Source organism: Ursus americanus, chromosome 30 (genome assembly GCF_024610735.1).
Source record: "Ursus americanus isolate L20-20 chromosome 30, mUrsAme1.1.p, whole genome shotgun sequence".
Taxonomy (NCBI): domain Eukaryota; kingdom Metazoa; phylum Chordata; class Mammalia; order Carnivora; family Ursidae; genus Ursus; species Ursus americanus.
In genome coordinates this window covers 6,164,442-6,181,804 of record NC_142156.1, presented here as the reverse complement: position 1 = coordinate 6,181,804, position 17,363 = coordinate 6,164,442, and the positions used below count along the sequence as shown (strand labels likewise).

Sequence of the window (17,363 nt, the reverse complement as noted above, 5' to 3'; positions counted from 1 at the left end):
CTACAACTTTCTCGTTTATTTCTGTGTTACGGTTTTTTTAGTATTGTGAATGGAATATTTTTTCCATCTCTGTTCCTGATTATTAATACAGAGAAAAGCAAACACTTAAAATAATTTATTTTCTGTGTTATGACTCTGGTAGTTTTAAAAATAAACTTGTTTATAGATGCAAGGCACAAATTTGCCATGCTCCAATTTAATTGCCATTGTAATTTATTTTTGAAAAATATTTTAATGCCTTTTTTTTTTTTTTTAAAGAGAGTACAAGTAGGGTGGGGCAGAGGGAGGAGAGAGAGAATCTTAAGCAGGCTCCACGTGGAGCCCACGTGGATCTCACACTCTGAGATCATGACCTGAGCCAAAGTAAGAGTCTGAAGCTTAACCGACAAAGCCACCCAGGTGCCCTGCTATTTTGCTTTAGCTAGAAACGATGAAACAATGTTGAATAATTATCTGGGACTTGTTTGTGATGGGTTGGAAATCCACACATTAGAGCTGAGCAGAATATTAGCTATTGGTTTTGGTGAGTGGCCTTTAAAGTGTGGAAAGAGTTTCCATCTTGTTTAAACTTGGGGCTTCAGGGATGGAGCCATGGCTGCCAGTCTTACCTGAGTGGAGCACCAGGGGGCACTAGTTAGATAAACTGAAATGTATGTCAGGGAGGGGGGCACACAACTGTCAGGCACACAACCCTATCAAACCATATGGGTTTTTTTCCTTTAAGCTGCTGTTTCAACAATTATTTTTATTAGACATTGTGTCTCTACAAAAGAATACTGTATTTATAAAATATTTGTATGGTAAGAATATGCAGTGTACACTTATCATCTTGTTTTTTAAAAAAGCATTATTCTTACCTTATAAATCTGTGTGCCTCTCCTGGGTCCTCTCCCCTTTCCTCCTTGCCCAACAGTAACCGCCATCCTGAATTTGGTGTGCATATTTGTTTTTGCTCTTTTAAAAACTTTTGCCACCTCAATTTCCATTCCTAAATAATTGTTTTGTTTTGCCTGTTTTTGAACTTGAGTAGACATAACATTTACTATTTTGCAACTTCCTATTTCTTTTCAATATTGTTTCAGAAATCCATCAATGTTAGATGTAGCTGTAATTTATTAATCTTCACTACTATATACTATTCTATCACTGCTGAATATCATACAGTAATGAAAAATGAATCACCCCTACAATGGAACATATGATTTTTTATCCATGTCTCTGTAACTGGCATTTGGGTTGTTTCTAGTTTTTTTGCTATTACAATACAGCTGTGGACATTCTCGTTTATGTACTCTGTTGCATGCATCAACTTTGGAGTAGACTTGCTGAATCATGTAAGTCATACCCCTTTCAACCATACTAGGTAACATCAGATTATTTTCAGAAGCACTTGTATATGTTTACATGCTCACTGGCACTAAGTTGTTGATTTCTCTACTTCCTCACCTACACTTGATATTTCTAGACTTAAATTTTTTGCAGTCTGATGGGTGTATAGTGGTAGGTCATTGTCTTTTTTTTATTTTTATCATTTTGGTTTAATATGCATTTCCCTGATTTCTCATGTGGGTGAGCACCTTTTCTTGTCTATTGACCATTTGGATTTCTTCTTCGATAAAGTGTTTGTTCAAGACTTTTGACCATTTTTTCTGTTCTTTTGTCTTCTTTTTATTGATTTGTATTTTTGTATATTCTGGATACAAGTTTTTTATAAGTTATCTGTGTTGCAGATTTCTTCCACTTTTTGGCGTCCTTTTAAAAAATGCTTTTTATACAGTCTTGATGAGTAGAATGTCTTAATTTTAGTGTAGACTAATTTACCAATCTTTTTTATTGTTTGCATTTCTTGTAGCTTTTTTTTTTTTTTAAGATTTTATTTATTTATTCGACAGAGATAGAGACAGCCAGTGAGAGAGGGAACACAAGCAGGGGGAGTGGGAGAGGAAGAAGCAGGCTCGTAGTGGAGGAGCCTGATGTGGGGCTCAATCCCATAACGCTGGGATCACGCCCTGAGCCGAAGGCAGACGCTTAACCGCTGTGCCACCCAGGCACCCCCTTGTAGCTTTTCTCAAGAAATTCTTCCCTATCATGAAGTCATAAAGATACTATTTTATGTTATCTTATAGGGCTTTTATAGTGTCTTTCACATATAAATCTTTAATCCACCTGGAATTGACTTTTGTGTATGGTATGAGGTAGAGTTTCAATTCCTTACTTCTTCCTGATTGTCCCCACACCCTTTAATGAAAAGTCTTACCATTCTCCATTAATTTGCAGTGCTACCTCTCTTATATAGCAAACGTTCATATATGTGTAAATCTGTCTGTTGTCTCTTTCTCTATGCCAATACCACACTGATTTAATTGTTATCATTTTACAGTAAGTTTTTATATCTAGTAGCGCCAGTTTAACCACTTTTTATGCTTCAAGAGTGTGTTGACTATTTTTGGTCCTTTGCATTTCCATATAAATTTTATTTTTTTTTTAGAAAGATTTTATTTATTTATTTGACAGAGAGAGACAGCGAGAGAGGGAACACAAGCAAGGGGAGTGTGAGAGGGAGAAGCAGGCTTCCCGTTGAGCAGGGAGCCCGATGTGGGGCTCGATCCCAGGACCCTGGGATCATGACCTGAGCTGAAGGCAGACGCTTAATGGCTGAGCCCCCCAGGTGCTCCTGCATTTCCATATAAATTTTAGAATCATTTAATCAAGCTCCAAGAGAAAACCTGTACAGGTTTCATTGGAATTGATTCTATGTCATCAGTTTGAGAACAACTGATATGTGTAAGTCTTCCAAGCCATGAAGATAGGATAACCATCCATTAATTTAGATCTTTCTTTAGTGTCTCTCAAGAAACTATTATAATTTTCCCTTTAGAGATCTTATATTTTCTTGATTAGATGAATCATAGGTACCTGATGGTTTCTGATGATGTTGTAAATGATACTTTAAAAATTTCATTTTCTGGCAGTTTGTTGCTAATATATAAAGATGTAATTGATTTTCTTGTTATTCCAATTTATCTTTAGATTCTTTTGAGTTTTCTATTACATATCATCTGTGAGCAATGATAATTTTGCCATTCCCATACTTCATATATTTTTCTTGCCTTATTGCATTGGCTAGGGCTGCCAGTACAATGTTGAGTGTAAAGGGTAAAAGCAGCTTTTTTTCTCTTCTTCTTCCTTCTTCAGATACCAACAGATTAAGGAAGTTTTCATTCCTATTTTAAGCATTTTTTTTCCCTTTTAAATATCATGGATGCATGTTGAATTCTATCTAAAGTGTTTTCTGTATCCATTGAGATGACCACATAGTGTTCTTTATTTTGTTAATGTGGTGAATTACACTCCTTAGTTTTTCTTAAGGTAAACTGACCTTGCATTTCTGGAATAATGATTATGTTTTCTGTATTTCTAGACTTGTTAGTATTTTGTTTTGAGTTACACCATCGCTAGTGTGTAATTTTCCTCTCTTCTGTCCTTGTTAGGTTTTGGTGACCAGATTATACTAGCCTCAAGAAATGAGCTGGGGACTATTTCCTCTACTCTAGGGATACTTTCTGTAAGGCTGATTATTCCTGGATCAGCTATGTCTGGAGTTTTGTGTGTATATGTGTGAGGGGAGTTTTTATTTAAAAAAAATTTTTTTTAAATTATTTACTTATTTGAGAAAGAGAGAGAGAGAGAGAGAGTGCATGAGCACAAGCAGGGGGAGAGGCAGAGGGAGAAGCAGATTCCCTGATGAGCAGGAGCCTGATGTGGGACTTGGATCATGACCTGAGCTGAAGGCAGACACTTAACTGACTGAGCCACCTAGGCACCCATGAGGGGAGTTTTTAAACTGATTTTTAAAGATGGTTATACTGCTACTCAGACTTTTCTAATTTTTGAGTCAGTTTTAAGTTATATTTTTCTAGAACTTTATCTGTTTTCAAAATTATTGTTACAAAGTTGTTCATGATATCCTTATTTGACAATATCTGTAGCATGTATGTCTTTTTATTTCAAATATTGTTTTCTAGGTTCATCTATTTCCTTTCTCCTTCCTTCACTTTCTCTGTAATCCTTATAAGTGTTGTCAATTTTAGGTTTTCAAAGAGCCAACCTTAGATTTTATCATCTATTATGTTTTCTATTTGATTAATTTCTGATCTTTATTTCCTTTCTTTGAGTTTGTCTTAGTGTGCATTTTCTTACTCAAATTGGATGGTTAGCTCATTATTTTTTAGTCTTTCTTCTTTTACAACACGAGCTTTTAATGCTATAAATTTTTCTCTAAGTACTGCTTTACCTTTATTCTATAACTTTTGATATTTAACATTTTAATTTTTAACTGTATTTTATAATCTCTGTTGTTTTCTTCTCTGATCCATCAGTTATTTAAAAGTATTTCTTAATGTTCAATAATTTTTTTTTCTAATTGCCTTTTTGTTATTTATTTCGAACTGTCTTCTTTTTAGTCTGAGAATGTGGTCTCTATGTTAGTCTTTTGAAATTTGCTGAGGCGTTATGACTGGCCCAAATATGTGGTTAATATTCAAAAATGTTCCATGTACATTTCAAAAATATATATTCTGCAGTTATGTGCACGTTACATCAATTTTGTTAATTGTGTTGTTGGAAACCTTGCTGATATTTTTTGCTTCTCTGAGCTCTCACTACAGGGAGAGTTTAAAATCTTCCATTATGATTGTGGATTTTTCCATTTCTCCTTGTGATTGTGTCCATTTTACTTTATTTTGAGATGTTATTAGGTGCATAGGAGTTTTAGAACTTTGTGAATTTTATCTTATATTATAAAGTGACCTTTTTATTTGTAGGAGTTGACATATAGAAATACATATTTGCCGTAAAGTCTATCTTGTCTGTATATTTATGTTTTCAGTATATTCTTGTAAACAGCATTTAGCAAGATTTTTTATTCGATATTTTTTATTCTTACCCAAAGATTTAACTTACTTAAACTTTGTGTATTATTGATGCATTACTGACTTATTTCTGTCTTATTTTTAAATTTTTATTCCACTTTATCTGCATTCCTTTTTCCTCTTTCTTGCCTTCTTTTAGATTGACTGAAATCCGCCCCCTACCCCGCCACACACAATGTTTTCCAAATCTGTTATTCTTCTTCCTTTAGTGATTACTCTGTGTGTTTTACCTTATACTTAACCCAACAAAGTCAGACTCCACAAGACTCTTAATAATGTTTTAGTAAGTTTTTATTCATACCTTTATTTTCCTTTGGATCCTGAAAGATATTTTCCCTGGGAATACTAACATTTTCTCCTCTAATCACTTTTTTCTTCTTTCTTAGGAGGTCAACTCTCAGTCTTACCTTTGAAGGTAATTCCCACCACCCACCCCTAATCTGGCTGCTTTTAAGTTTTAAGAGTCTTGCAATTTCACCATAGTTTATTTTGCTGTGGATGTCTTTTTATTTTCTTGACTACAATTTGTGGAGATTGACTCTGTATATTGGTCTTTCTCATGATTTCTCGGAAATTTTTAAATCATTAACTCTCTGCTGCAGGATGCCTGGGTGGCTCAGTCAGTCAAGTGTCTGCCTTCGGCTCAGGTCATGATCCCAGGGTCCTGGGATTGAGTCCTCATCGGGCTCCTTGCTCACTGGGGATCCTGCTCCTCCCTCTGCCTGCTGCTTCCCCTGCTTGTGTGCTCTCTCTCTCTGACAAATAAATAAAATCTTAAAAAAAAAAAAAGTTCTGCTCCATTTCAATTAGACACATATGGGACCTTCTCACTTTATTTTCCATGTCTCTTCTTTCATAGTTTTCACATCTTTGTGTTGTATTCTGGATACTTTCTTCAGATCTTACTTCTATGTCACTATTATGTTCTTCAGTAGTATGAGGTTATAAATTTATTATTTTTAGTGACTTTTTTCCAATTTCTGGAAATTCTTTAGTTTTTTTTAAAATACTGTTCACTCATTTTCAGGAATGAAAATTCTAGAAATCTTCTATTTCTAGAAATATATTACACATGCTTATTTTATATTCTGTGTCTGATAATTTCACTATATGGAGGAGTTTTGTGTCTGATTCTACTGTTATTTCTGTTGGCCTATACTCATGGACCAACTTGTGTATCGTGTTTCCTTGTGTGTTTAGAGATATCACACTGTAAGCTATTCATTTTCCTTGCAACTTCACATCTGGGATTCCATAAGGCCTGGAATGAAGGGGAGAGCCTCCATGGAAGATTTCTTTGCTTCTCTCATGTTACTGGGGACATTGCCAATTTGAGACCATGTTATATTCTCTGCCAAAGGTTTTATTGGACAATCCAGGTAGTATGTATTTAGCTATTAAACCAAACCAATTGAGGGTCTGCTCCCAATTACAAATTCTCAGGTGATTCTTTTATGCTCTGCTTAGGACTAATCTTTAAGACAAACAATTTTCCTATATTGATTTTGGATTCATTATATCAAAGGTATAGACCTTTGGGACTCCAGCTTTATGGTGGACATCTCCTATTAAATATCCTATGTTGGAAGGGTCATTTGAGGTGGTGAAAGCTTAAGTTCATTGGTACAGTAAGTGGCTATGAGAGAAAAGCAGATTTCAGACTCTTCTTAACTTTTCCATGTTTCTACACTCACTTAATATTTGGCTCAAGTATCCCTTATATTCTTTCCAACTCATGGATGCTTTAAGATGTTGTAAAAGTTTATCTAGCATGCCTAGTTTTACACAAGGGTGGTTGATATAATGAATGATTTATAATGAAAAGCTTCCCAAAACTGACCTATTCTTGCATTTCTCTGGTAAACCTAACTTGGGCATGGGTTTACCAACATGAGATATCAGTCTCTGGTGTGTGGCTGGATTCTATTTGCTATTTGGATTTTTGAAAATTCTAATATTTTTTAAGATTTATTTGAGAGAGAGTGTGCACACACACAAGCAGCAGCAGGCAGAGGGAGAAGCAGGCTCCCCGCTGAGCAGGGAGCCTGATGTGGGGCTCAGTCCCAGGACCCTGGGATCATGACCTGAGCCGAAGGCAGACGCTTAACCAACTGAGCCACCCAGGTGCCCCCAAAATTCTATTTTTTTTTTAAAAGATTTTATTTATTTGATAGATAGAGACAGCCAGCGAGAGAGAGAACAGAAGCAGGGGGAGTGGGAGAGGAAGAAGCAGGCTCCTAGCAGAGGAGCCTGATGTGGGACTCGATCCCAGAACGCTGGGATCACGCCCTGAGCCGAAGGCAGATGCTTAACGACTGTGCCACCCAGGCATCCCCCAAAATTCTATTTTTTAAAAAGATTTTATTTATTTAAGAGAGAGAATGAGTGGGGGAGGGGCAAAGAGAGAGGGACAAGCAGACTCCCCATTGGGGAGTCCAACATGGGGCTCAGTCCTAGAACCCTGAGATCATGACCTGGGCTGAAGTCAAAAGCTTAACCAACTGAGCCACCCAGGCACCCCTCAAATTCTCTTCTTATAAAGTGAAGTTGAAATACATATTTCTCATATTTTCTGTGCTGTCTTTACCAGATTTTGTTGTTGAAGTTATGTTGCCAGCTTCATAAGAAGAATAAGAACTGCATTGGCGGTGTCTCTGTGCTACACTTTGACATTTTTCTATCTGGTGTACTTTACCCACTTCATGCTGAGCCCCAGCCCTGGGGATAAGGGAACTTGCACTTGTTAAGTGTTTAAAAATATTCCTAGGATTTTGATTTGGATCATGTTGGATTTGTAGATTTGGGAAGAACCCGCATAACTGAGCTGGCCATCTGTGAAGATGGTGTTTTTTCTTTTAACTCAGGTCTTCTCTATCATTCAGTAAAAATTTAAAGTTGTATTTGTAAAGGTCTTTTGCATCTTTTTGTCAGATGTACTTTGAGGCCCCTTATGGCCTATGTTGCAGAATCTTTTTTTTCTATGACCTTTTCTACTCAGTGATGCTGAGTGTAGGCTGATCTTCTGTGATCTGGTTAGAGTGGGTTCTAGAACGTCAACCTGGTATCACTCCCTGTTTGAGCTCTGCCTGGCTCCACTCCAGGCTCTTCCCTCACTTTGTCTCAGTGGACTGGCTTTTGTTACCTCTGGGCTTTGCCTATGTAGCCCATCATCTCCCTCGGCAGACCCCCTTCTACTGCCCCCTCCCCCTGGGGGGGGGTTAGGTTTATGTTGGGATTGCCCCACCTGCCTTGCACCTTCTAGCCAGTGAAAGCTGCAGGACAAACCAGTGCCTGCCTCCCCACAGGTGGGAAAGCAAGGCCCTGGTAAAGAAGGAGTTGTGTAGGGCCAGCCTTGGATCCCCCAGCGCTGGGGCTTCAGGGCAGGTGATTGGAGCCTGGCTCTGATACTCTTGTGGTGCCCTGCCCCACCCCATCCTCTCACCTGGAAGCACTGGCAGTGGGAGGCCCCCCATAGTGGGCCAGACCAAGCCGCTCTAGACCAGTCCTGGGAGCTAGTGATCTGAGTTGCTTAGCAACCTTAAGAAGCCGTCCAGGTCTTGGTTATCGAGTAATCTTGGAACTCACCAAGGTGGGCTTCCCTGAAGAGAAGAGCTGGGTGGGTGCCTTGGCTTGGCCCCAGACAGCCCCAAGCAAAGCTGTGAGCCCTCCCCTAGGTTCTGTCTCTGCCCTCTGCAGCCTTCCTGGCCCGGACCCTGTCATAACAGGTCTTCCACCCCTACTTTCTCCTCCCCATTTATACCAGCTTTCCATTGCTTTCCTCAGTGCAGAGGAGAAGAAAGTCCCAGGCTCCACCCCCATGCTGCCTTATAGGCCATCACCTGCCCTGCATCAGCCCTGGTCCACCCAGTCACAGACACACTCAGGGACAGGGCCTTGGAAAACTCCAAATCCAAGGTTTTTATTACCAGTCAGAAGGTGCTCCCTCGCAAACAGTGTTGAGAAGAGGTACATTGCACAGCTCTGCTGCAGGCTTGTTGGGGCTACCCAGCCCACCCTGCCTGCCCTGCCTCTCGAGTGGGCACCCTAAGGCATTTCATACGTTGGTGTTTTCACTTTTGTTTTTTTTTTATAAAAACAAAACCAGTCCTGGAGTATACAGAAAAAAACCCTGCGATGAATTTTCAGGACCAAACTTAAGTGGGAGGGGTTGGAGTGGGGGTTCTGAGGGGCCGGGCTAGTGGCCACGGTGGCCCAGTCCCCCCACCATTGGCGGAAGCCTTTGGAGGGGGGTCCGAGGAGAGGGTGGGGCACAGCTGACGGGAGGGCTAAATTCAGACAGAAGTGCCCTGTCTTCATCATTTTTTAACTTCCACATATCATAGAAATTTAAGCAAAATAGCTATTTTTATATATTTATATATCATATATATATATATATATATATATATATATATATATATATATAAATCAGGCAAAGAGTTCAGGGGGTGTGGAGATGGGCACCCCGGAGGTGCCTGAGGCCGAGGCGGGACACTGGGTCTCTGGTGCCTGGGGGCACCAGCCCAGGCTGAGCCAAATGTTTGTTCTTATTGCTGATTTGGGGCCTGGTTCTGGGGTGGGGAGCACCTGCAGGCCCTGCTCCCCAGCATGGCCAAGGCTAGGCAAGGGGCTGTTGCCCTCAAATCTACATGGGGGCCACTTGGTGCCCCCTTCCCCACAGTGGGTGCGGCTGTAGCTCCAGAGACAACTGACTTGTGCTCTCCTGGGCCAGGTGGCCCCTCCACTTCCCGTGGAGTCCTGTGCTCCCGGTGACTGCGCAGCTCCGAAACAAATGTGGCCCTGCTATGTTGAGCGACAAAATGCTCCCTGCTCAAAGGGGTCTGGCTTCCTGATGTCTTAAAAAGGGGCTCTTGCCAGGACACGTTTGTGGCAAGAAAGCACACTTAGAAAGTTGTCTGCTAAGTGCTGTACTAAAAATATTTACTAAACCTCTTGGCTGGAAAGAAATGGAGATAGTTTTTTTCTAAAAAAGTCAAAAGTGGCTCCTCAGGAGGGGCCAGTGCCTCCCTGGTGGGGCTGGTGACTGGGGCAGCCCAGGGCCTGGGCTAGCCTGCCTGAGTGGTGGTAACTGGGAGCTGGGGTCCCAGTGGGACCCAAGTCCATGATGAAAGGGCTCGGGTGACCCGGGGCACCTGGGAGCTGAAGAGTATGCAGGTCAGCACTTCCTCCTTCCAAGGTGAGAGCCCCAAAAAAGTGTTTAAAAAAAAAAAGACGGGGGGGGGGGGCGGAGAGGAGGTGAGGGTAAGGGCCGTGAGTACTAAATTGAGTGCGTTAAAGAAGAGGTGGACCAGGCTGTGCAGCCGCCTGTATTTGCAGGAGGGGTGGCGCTCAGAAGATGTTGGGACACATGTGCCAGTCCTGCCTCTCCTTGGCCTCCCAGTAGCCGCCCTTGTACATGCAGGCCGTCTCCCCGGTCAGTGGGTCCAGCCTCTTCTCGAACCACAGCGGCATGTACACATCGGCCTCCTTCTCTGCTGGGCAGGCACAGCGGGCAGGCGAGTGGACGGTGGTCTCTTCCCAGCCCCGCCCCCTTCCCTGGTTCCCCCATTCCCCGCCCCTAGGACACAGCTTCCTTCCACCCTCCCTGTCCCAGGGGTACCCCTTCCTCCCCATCTCCATTCCCGCCCCCGGGGCATCCCTTCCTTCTGGGAACCCGCTCCCCATCCCCAGGGCACCCTCTCCTTGCCTCCCCGCCCAGCCTCACCTTCCTCTGTGCCACAGCCCCGCGAGCAGGCCTCCAGCCGCCTGCGCCGCGACAGGCGCTGCTTCTCCTCCAGCCGCTGCTTCTCCGTGTTGGCCTCGTCCCAGTGCCCCTTCTCCATCAGACGCTGGTCCGGCCGCAGGCGGCTGTCCGTGGGCGCCACGCCCTCCTCGTGCTCGTTGAGGGTCAGGGCCAGCTCCGAGAAGTAGTACATGTTCTCCGCGTTCTCCCTGCGGCGCCAGGGGGCCGTGAGCTGCCCCGCTGGGCCCCGGGCCACGTGGCCACCCCCAGAACTCGCTCAGCCAGCTGCTCCTGTCCTGCCGGCTCCTGCCCTTTTCCTGCTTGCACCTTGCACTCTCGCTCCACCCACCTGCATCTGTTTTGCTACATTCTACTTCTCAGGGAATTTGCCGGTTTCCACCAGTCTTTCAGCTAGATCAGCGTGAAGTTGTTTCATAATCTCGTTACTACTGCTCTAACGACTAGGACCTGGCAATGTCCTCTCTTCACCTCTGTGATGTGGGTTATATGTGCCTTCCCCCCATTCTGAACAGTCAGGGTGGAGGCTCGTACACTCTCTTCATTGGTTGAAGATGAAACTTTGTTGATCCTATTTTAGGTTTTTCTGCTTTACTGAGTTTACTTTCATATTCTCCTGCTTTGTTGGGGTTTATTTTGCTGTTCTTTTTCTAACTTCATGAAATGGTTGCTAAGGGGGTGATTTTGCAGCTTGTCTTCTTTTCTAGTATGTGCGTTTTAGGTTAGGCATTGCCCTCCAAGTACTGCATTAGCTGAATCTCACAGCTTTTATAAGTATTACTATAATTATCATGCAGTTACATTTTCTCTAAGCTTATTTATTTATTTGAGAGAGAGCGAGCAAGCGAGGCGGGGGGGGGGGGGAGGGACAGGCAGACTCCACACTGAGCATGAGGTGGATTGGGGGAGGGCTTGACCGCAGGTGAGATCATGACATGAGCTGAAATTAAGAGTCAGACGCTTAAGGCACTGAGCCACCCAGGAGCCCCTTTATGCTGTTGTATTTTCTGATGTCCACTGTATCTTCTTTGAGCTGTGGATTAGTTGGAAGTATGTTTCTTGAATTTATAAACATCTGGGGATTTTTTTCCTAGTCATCTTTATTTCTAGCATAATTGCTTTGGAGACAGACAGTATATTGGTATAATCTCAATCCTTTGAAATTTACTGAAAGACCCAGTACATGGTCAGTTTTTGCAGCTGTTCCATGTGTGCCTGAAGAGAATGTGTTTCCTGCAGTTGTTCAGTGCAGTGTTCTCTAATTGTCCAGTAGATTCTATAGTTCAAACTCTTTTTTTTTTTCCTTTCTCCTGTTTCTAGCCATTACTAAGAAAGTGTTGTTAAAATGTCTTACTTTGGGGGCGCCTGGGTGGCACAGCGGTTAAAGCATCTGCCTTCGGCTCAGGGCATGATCCCAGCGTTATGGGATCGAGCCCCACATCAGGCTCCTCTGCTATGAGCCTGTTTCTTCCTCTCCACTCCCCCTGCTTGTGTTCCCTCTCTCACTGGCTGTCTCTATCTCTGTCAAATAAATAAATAAAATCTTAAAAAAAAATGTCTTACTTTGGTTGTAAATTAATCCATTTCTCCTTGTATTTCTACCAGCTTTGGTGGTAAATATTTTGAGGCTCTGTTTTTTTAGGTATAGGATACGTTCAAATTTAAAACTCATCTTAGTGAATTGAACCTTTATCATTATGTCCCTCTTACCTCCCGTCTTACCTTTTGTTTGAAAGTCTGTTTTGTGACATTAATATAGCTACAGCAGCTTTTGTTTGTTATTTCTGTGGACAAATCTTTTTTCATCCTGTTACTCCAATCTTTCTTTACTTTCTTACTTAGATGTAGCTCTTGTAAACCACATATAGTGCATTTTTAAAACTTATCTGAAATCTTATACCTGTAATGGGAGTAATTAATGTAATTACTGTTGGTTGGATTTAAATCTATCTTATTTTGTTTTTTTCTTTCTGTTCTCCTTTTTTGGACCTCAGGTGCCCAGCTTTGGATTAGTCATGATACTTGCTACACGACACCCTCTTTTTATTGGTCCTCGCATGGCCTGCAACTTAACCACCAGAAGAACCTCTAAACAAAAGGGAGAATCCTGACAAAACCTACACCTAACCATATGGAAAACTCACCAATCCATCGCCTTCTCAGGTAGCTGTTAGCAAGATTCCTGGGTTCATCAGTCCCTTGCTTACCTTTTAATCTAATTTTCTTGCATCTTTAAATACTCTTAAATGTGCATGTATGTGTGTGTATTCCTACGCATATATTTACATATTTGTTTTTAACTGTATAAAAAGAATCATGATGTATGTAACCTTCTGGGACTTGCTTTTTTCCCCTTAATATTATACTACTAAAATTTATATTGTTGCGTGTTTCTGTGGTTCATTAGTTTCAACGACTGTGTAATATTCCCTCCTGTGAATAATACCACAGTTATTCGTTCAGTAAATCTCGGTTGTTTACAAGTTTTTGCTTCGGAGTAATCTCATGTGTGTTTCCCATTGTACATTTGCAGGCATTTCTCGAGTATATGCCTAGAGGTGGAACTGCTGGGCTACGGAGTCTGTGACATTCTTCTTTAGGAGGTAAGGCCAGCCTGCTTTTCAACATGGTGGCACCAGTTTGCACTCCCACGTAAGAGATATTGGGGATCTACATCTTCTTCAACACTTGATACTATCAGACTCTTTCATTTTTTTCTTAATTAAATGAAGGCAAAATGGCCTCATTGTGGTTTTGATTTGCATTTCCCTGATTCCCAGTGATGTTGATCATTTTCATATGATGACTGGTCATATGTATTTGTTCTCATGTGAAAATCTGGCTCGTGACTCTTGCACTTTTTCTGCTGGATTGTGTTTGCTTTATTCACAGGTGAGGCGTTCTTGATTTTTTTTTTTTTTAGTTATTTTTAATTGTGGCCAAATTCTTAATACTGATCTGTTGGCTATTAAGTATTGTGATTACCTTCTGCAAGTTTATATATTGTCTTTTCACTTCCTTTAAATTGTCTCTTAACGAACACAACTTCCTTTAATGAAAAAAATATTTTAATATAGTTGCATGCATCAGTGCTGTTCTGTGTCTTGTTTAAGGTCTATTTCCTTAAGGTCTAAATGATACTCATCAGTATTTTCTCCTTAGAGTTTAACTTACTGTTTCACAGCAAATAAAGCTTAATACTTTTTCTAAGACCTCTACCTGTAGTCAATTTCTGTTCTAATGTAAAGGAGAGATTTAGTTAATCTTTTTCCATATGGATAACCATTTTTCCCAAATCCTTTTAGTGAACAGTGCCATTTTTGCACATGATCTCATGTCACCTTTGTTATATACCAAAGATATATACATCCATGGGTCTGTTTCCAGGCTCACTGTTCTATTGCAGCTTCAAAATAAGTCCTAATATCTAGTAGGGCTAGTCCTTATTTTTCTGTTGTTCTTCAGAAATATTCTGGCCCTTTATTCTTCAAAATAATTTAAAAATCAGTATATCAAGCAATGAAAATCACTATTGGGATTTTGTTTGATCTCTTTAGATAACATCTTTGTAATACTCAGTCTTTCTATATATGAACATTATGCCTTTCTCCATTGATTTAGCTCTTCTTTAATATCTCAGTAAAGTTTTATAATTTTCTCTATAGCAGTCTTGAATATAAGATTTATTACAAGGTCCTTAATGTTCTCTGATAGGATAATTGTTTTCTCTTAAATTGTATTTTCTAGTTGTTTTCTTTTAGTGTGTAGAAATGCAACTGACTTTTGCATATTACCCTTATACTAAAACACCTAAAATGCTTTTTCTGAATCTACTGAGATTTACTAATGTGATGAATTAATTTGTGAATTTTCTAATATAAAATCATCTTTGCATGCCCATGATAAATGCAACAGGATTGGTGAATGTTTTCTTTTTTTATAGACTGTTGGATTTTCTGATGTCTTGGTTTGGGATTTTGCTTATATATTCATGAGTGAAATAGGGCAGAACTTTAATTTTCCTACGACTCTTTTAGCTTGGTTTGGTATCAGGGTTATCCTGGCCTCACGTACAGGAAAGGAGAGCATTTCTTCTTTTCCTTTGGTCTGGAAGATTTTATGTACCACTATATAATATATTTCTTGAAAATTTGGTAGAATTCACCTACAAAATTATCTGGGCTTTGTGTTTTCCTTTTGGGAATTTTTAAACTACTTCTTCAGTTTCTTTGATTATAGGACTAGTCATGCTTTTCATTTCCTTTAGACTCAGTTCTTGTTATATTTTTCTAAGAATTTGACCTTCTCATCTGAATTTTAATTCTCTTAGTACTTTCTATGTCATACTAAACTCTTCATTAATAATATTTATTTCTATTTCTATTCTCTCTTGATAAGTCTTGCCAGTAGTTTTCTGTCAGGTTTTTTTTTTTTTCCCTCAAAGAATCAACTTTCGGCTTTTTAAACTTCTCTATTTTACTAATCTCTGCTCTTATTTTTAACGTCAGTATTTTTTTTTCTTCTGGTTTATATGTTGACCTTTCTCTAATGTCTTAGATTAGAAACTCAGAAAATAATCTCAAAATGAATGAGCTTATTTATGTGCCTGTTTAAGGCAATCTATTTCCTTTAAAGCACTGTCTTTGTTACATCCATTCTCATTCAATTTTAGGTATTTTATTTTAAGATTCTATTTATTTATTTGAGAGAGAGAGAGAGAACAAGGGGAGGGGGCTGAGGGAGAAGCAGGCCCCGCTGAGCAGGGAGCCAGATGCGAGGCTAAATACCAGAACCCTGGGATCATGACCTGAGCCAAAGGCAGACACTTAACTGACTGAGCCACCCAGGTGCTCCAATTTTAGGTATTTTAAAATTGCCATTCTAATTTATTATTTTACCCATGAGTTATTTAGCAACTTAGCAATTTTTTCCAAACACTTGGGGATTTTTTTGTCATCTTGTTCATAACTTCTGACTTAATTGTCTTATCATAGATGTGGTCTATACACTACCCTCTAAATTTAGTTAAGTCTCTGGGTTCAGATCTTTGCATACTTTCCATGTCTACTGGGTAAAAGGTACATTCTCTGATAGTTGCAACTGCAAGTATGTGGATATCCTGTGTGGTTCTGATCTCCTCAGATCCTTGTTGATCCTCTCCCCCCACCCCTCATTTGACTGATCAGCAAGTGAGAGGGGATATTGAAGTCTCTCAATCTCTCACCATGGCGATGGATTTATCAGTTTCTCCCTTTACTGTCGATATATGCTTTGTATATTTTTGAGGCTATTTCATTACATGCATAGTGAAACTCATATATTCTTGAAGAACTCAGATTTTTACCATGTAGCAACTCTTCCATCCCTAATAATGCTTTTGTCTTATTAAGGTCTATTTTATCTGATATTAATATAGCTATTGTAGCCTTTTCAGTTCGTATTCCCATGATATGTCTTTTACTTTCAGTCTCTGCATGTCTTTGTTTTTTGACATCTCTTAGAAGGTGCATATATCTGGATTTTTATTTTTATTTATTTTTATTTTTTATTTTTTTTAAAGATTTTATTTATTTATGTGACAGAGAGACAGCCAGTGAGAGAGGGAACACAGGCAGGAGGAATGTGAGAGGAAGAAGCAGACTCCCAGCAGAGGAGCCTGATGTGGGGCTCGATCCCAGGACTCTGGGATCACGCCCTGAGCGGAAGGCAGACGCTTAATGACTGAGCCACCCAGGTGCCCCTATATCTGGAGTTTTAAAAAAATCCAGTCAGTATTTTGCTTTTTGACTGGTGAGTTTCATCTACTTTTTTTTTGTTATGCTTGGGCCTATTCCTACTGTGTTGATTTACTGTTTTTATTTGTCCTTTTTCTTTTTAGTCTTTTCTTACTATTTTAACATCTTATATTTGTCTCTTCCTTCTAATAAGAACTTAGCAATCCTTCACATCCCTTGGTGTCCTTTTCAGCTCTCTTCAGATCCTAACATGTTAACATTATCTACATCTTAAATTCTACATTATTATGGGAATATTTTCTCTTTTACTTTGCTCTTAGTAATTGTTTTAAAAAAACCACAACTTTTACTTCATATGACTTTTGCAGCAACTTCTGGATTTTTTTTTTTCCCTCCCCCTTTTAAAGTGCTAGGGGCGCCTGGGTGGCTTGTTTGAGCATCCAACTCTTGATTTCAGCTCAGGTCATGATCTCACATGATCTCGGGGTTGTAAGATGGAGCCCCATGTCAGCTAAGCACTGGGTGTGTGAAGCCTGGTTAAGGTTGTCTCTCCCCCGCCCCCCCCCCACCCCGCTCGCTCTCTCGCACACTTTCTCCCTTTCTCTCTAAAATAAATAAATAAAAATAAATAAACTACTATATCTAATACCGTTTTCATTGTGGGTTTTGTGTGGCAAACCTTCTGAAGCTATTTGCCTGACATTTTTTTGTTGTTGTTGTCATTAGTAAATGATAGCCTGGCTGGATAAAAATCTTAATCTTCTAATTTTGCTTTCTTCATTACCTTGAAAATATTACTCCAAAGATTGGCTATTGAAAGATGTCAATCTTTCTGATTGTCAATCTGATTCTTTATCTTTCACTGTAATCTTCTTATACCCCTCTCTGGAAGCTACTAGAATTTTCTCCTTGGCATTTTTAATTTTCACTATAGTG

The 17,363-nt window shown here is 40.1% G+C and overlaps 2 protein-coding genes across 11 annotated transcripts in view; one reads left to right on the top strand and one right to left on the bottom strand.

Moving 5' to 3' along the window:
• Positions 1-13,612, top strand: part of MORC2 (MORC family CW-type zinc finger 2) — a 59,511-nt gene extending 45,899 nt beyond the window's left edge. For all 6 annotated transcript variants that reach the window (XM_087857219.1, XM_045791372.2, XM_087857218.1 and 3 more), the window contains 2 exons: positions 12,687-12,855; positions 13,226-13,612. The gene's annotated coding sequence lies outside the window, so the exon portion shown is untranslated. The remainder of the gene's footprint in view (positions 1-12,686; positions 12,856-13,225) is intronic.
• The window catches only part of OSBP2 (oxysterol binding protein 2), a 165,239-nt gene continuing 156,701 nt past the window's right edge, over positions 8,826-17,363 (bottom strand). For 3 of the 5 annotated variants that reach the window (XM_045791376.2, XM_045791373.2, XM_045791375.2), the window contains 2 exons: positions 10,657-10,883; positions 8,826-10,426 (listed from right to left, as the gene is read on the bottom strand). In XM_045791376.2, the coding sequence (XP_045647332.2) occupies positions 10,281-10,426; positions 10,657-10,883 (373 nt within the window). In that variant the 3' untranslated portion in view covers positions 8,826-10,280. The remainder of the gene's footprint in view (positions 10,427-10,656; positions 10,884-17,363) is intronic. The other 2 variants (XM_045791374.2, XM_045791377.2) reach the window with 1 other exon arrangement.